At 43.9% G+C, this 3,611-nt stretch overlaps 1 protein-coding gene across 1 annotated transcript; it reads right to left on the bottom strand.

Annotated features, from left to right (window-relative positions):
• Positions 1 to 2,400: 2,400 nt before the first annotated feature.
• GAP43 (growth associated protein 43) lies at positions 2,401 to 3,022 on the bottom strand (the record flags this gene model as incomplete). The annotated part of the gene is made up of 1 exon (XM_010187015.1): positions 2,401 to 3,022. A coding segment is annotated over one exon (622 nt), but the record flags the coding sequence as incomplete, so codon positions are not given.
• Between the last annotated feature and the right edge of the window lie 589 nt (positions 3,023 to 3,611).

Raw genomic sequence — 3,611 nt, 5'->3', positions numbered from 1 at the left:
GAGTTTGTGACTGTAAGGCTGACATCCTACTGAAACAGGAATTTAGAAAAAAAATCTATATTCATTAACATTTTAAAGAGACTATCAGTGTGACTCCAGCCATATACCTTCCATGTTTGCTTTTTGCAAACATTGGTAGGCTTGAGTATTACTGCATGCATACTGAATAAGTACAAACAGATGCACATACTTGCTTGAACACCCAAACGATCACTGAAAATTCATTTTTACATTTATATTTTACTGTAGATTTTTTTAACTTACTCTTTTGGCTAGATATTTACGTAAGTAACAGTATCATGTGCAAATGCATATTAAATCATGCATTTAAATGGCCACTTCAAATGATATGGCTATGAATGGTCAGCCACTTCACATAATAAAAGCCAACAAGAGCAGGGGGAAGATATCTGCAAATAATTCAGAATACTGCATAGAAATAAACTGTTCTTTGATGACTGGTGACTCAAAACAGGTAAAATTAAACAAATTAAATAGCCTGTTACTATGAATTTCCTACCTCAATCCATTAGAGCAGATTAATCGGAATAAAAATAGAATGTTAATTCAAAGCAGAATAACTATTCCTGTTTAGGAATAAGGCATCCCAAGTATTAAATAAGAGTTAATTAGCACTCGTTATCCTGAATACAGAGTATCCCAAAACAGTGATTTACTCTGTCCTATTTTTGCTCTTGATGTTTATACCTTTGCCCAAGTATAAAAGCAACAAAAGTACAGCATGCAACACACCAAATTAGATTTCCCTGATCACATGACATTTATTTTGCCACTCAACTCATCATACAAAGGAAGAACAAAGGGCTGGAGACCTGGACAACAAAAAGCCAACTTGGATGATGCACTTTCAAGATTTATCTCTAGAAATGTTTAAATGAAATGGAGGTAAAACCAGCAATCTTTTGTTGTTGCATACATTCATTTTACACTCATGCTCTTGAAGGCTGCTCCCCTTGTCCGTACCTTAAATCATAAATGTTCTGCATGACCTCCTCTCCTAATACTTATCTATCCTTTTGGATATCATCTGCCCACTTTGAGCAGGAACAGCCTGGAGCCCTTATGTAGCTATGAAGCTTGGAAGTCCAATTAGAGAGTGGGAATTGTAATTTGTTGAAGAGAAGTAGTGGACCAAATGAAATGATGGAGAAACATCATTAAGTGCAAGACCAGATGCTGAGGCTCTGTAACATTTGCACCAGGCTGTTTATGAATATCAAGGTGATATGCCACATTTCTGCCCCAATAAGCTAACGAATGCAGAATGCCACATATAAATGAATGTGTCATAAATGTGGAGTTAAGTTACATTTGGCACTGCCTCTTGATTGAGTTGCATATGGTGTCTGCTTCTAATGTTACCTTTTTTGTTGTTTGTGTTCTCTTTCCTTGATAATGTAAAGAAGGTAAAGTACAAGAGCAAAAGTACCCTCAGGTCTTTGATTAATTTCCTACCCAGCTCAGTAGCTCTTTTTTATGGTTTGTAAACATTACGCCTCTGTCAAAAATGTTCACTTTTGCCTCTCAAAAATTTTCACCTCTTTACAGGGGAGCTAGTTAAGCAGAGCTGCATTCGGTCAAGAGCAAAGAATTGAAAGTACCTCCCAGAGTGACTGTTTGCATTCAACCCTCTCTTCTGTCCTCAGCCACTGAGCTGTCATTTTCCCTACCTGATCCTCTTACCATATGGGTCCGTCCCAGCTGACATGTCTAAAAGCTTCATGGAAGTATGGCTGTCATGGGCTACCCCCAAGTAGAAGTATTGGTGTGGATGAACCTATAAGCAATGCTGATGACAAGATGTTCCCGACTAGGATGTAGTTGTACCAGGAATCTCATCCATTCACAAGCAGTGACCCTTTTGGGCCCTTCTTGATCATCTCACCAGCAAAGCTACATGGCCTCCTGCAGTATGAGAGCACTTATGCCTTGTGAGGTTTTCATCTCAAGCTGGTATCAGCTCAGGCTGTTTTGCTGCCCCACTGAAGCTGCCTGTGGTAGTGTGACTGGGAAGGTTCATTGCCCTCTTTAGCCCATGCAGAGCTTGGGGAGCTCTCCCACGTTCCTCCAAGCCTCCCAGCTGGCTGAGACTCTCCCACCACGATGGGAAAAAGGATGGATGGCATCTCCACCTAGAGGAAAAGGAGCCTCAAGAGGAGGTGCAGTATTTCCAAAAGCTGCCAGGAAGCAGGGAAGAGGGTATTAAGCAAGAACATGCAACTCCCCCCATCCCTAAAACCCAGAAAATGTATTTCCTTGTTAAGCTTCAGATTAACCCCCACATCAGTTCTAGCTGGCCAACCTCAGATGAATCCCCAAGAGACCAAGGGAGCCATGCATTTCTGGAGAAACCCATTCCCTGGTGAGACATTCACTCACCTGTCTTCTCTTCGGTTTGGCTGCTCTCCACTGTCTCCATTTGGGGTTGCGCTGTTGCCTTGGCAGTAGCATCCTCTGCGGCAGGGGTGGTGGTGGCAGTGGTGTCAGCAGCAGGCACATCGGCTTGTTTAGGCTCCTCTTTGTCTTGGGCTTCGTCAGCCTTCAAGGACGGCGAGTTATCAGTGGAAGCTTTAGTGGCACTTTCCGTTTCGGCGGCAGCAGTGGGCTTTTCCTCCGAGGAGGCAGCAGGAGTGGCAGCCTGTGGGGCTGGCTGCTCTGAGCCCGTGTCGGCAGCTCCATCCCCTTTTTTCTCCTCCACTGGAGCGCTGCTGTCTTTGCTGCCCTCCTCCAGCTGGGCACTGTCAGCGGCGGCCGCTTCTGTGGCAGCGGGAGCCTCGCTCTCTTTGTTCTCGGCCGCTCCGCCAGCAGGGCCTTCCTCCTTCTTGTCAGCGGCATCGGTCTCAGACACTGGGGCATCTCCCTTCTTCTCCCCCTTGAGCTTTTTCCTTGTTATGTGTCCACGGAAGCTGGCCTGGATTTTGGTCGCTGCCTTATGAGCTTTATCTTCTGGTTTGATGCCATCTTGCTCAATCTTTTGGTCCCCGTCCTCATTTTTTTCAACCTTTGAAGAAGAAGGAGAAGAAAACAGGAGATAAGTTAAGATTTCTCCAGGTGCAGCCCAGGCTCTGGTTTTAGTGAGAAAGTCCCACCTTCCCCTCCTGCTAACCAGTGACAGGTTACAAAGCAGTTTTTCCATTTGGTATGGGTTTGAAGCCAGGTGGCTGTAATTTCATCCTAGGGCTGGACAGACATGAGGGAATTTGTAAAAGGAATTTAAAGCATCTCATCATCTCTGACAGTAATGCTGAGAGCACCTTGCCTGTGTGGAAAAGCTTGAACCAGCTGGGTTGTGTCAATTTCCATTATTTATTTTCCCATCCATTTTGAAACATAGCAATTTTTCCTCTACCTATTTTCAAAACACTCTCCTGAGAGGGATTTTCACAGTCTTTCCAAATCCACCTTTGCCTTCAAGTCTTTGTTTCTTTTTAATGACACCTTGTTTCACAGGTGTGTGACTCTAATGACACCAAGTGTTTTATCCTTTATAGCTTTTTGGCTCAGGATTGCCAACTGAGAATAGTATTGGTGCCCGCCCCACTGCAGATGCATGCTGTCAGACATACACAGATATTCACACGATACACTCC

The sequence above is a fragment of the Mesitornis unicolor genome, unplaced genomic scaffold (genome assembly GCF_000695765.1).
Source record: "Mesitornis unicolor isolate BGI_N332 unplaced genomic scaffold, ASM69576v1 scaffold31586, whole genome shotgun sequence".
Taxonomy (NCBI): Eukaryota; Metazoa; Chordata; class Aves; order Mesitornithiformes; family Mesitornithidae; genus Mesitornis; species Mesitornis unicolor.
This window is presented reverse-complemented; position numbering and strand designations above follow the sequence as displayed.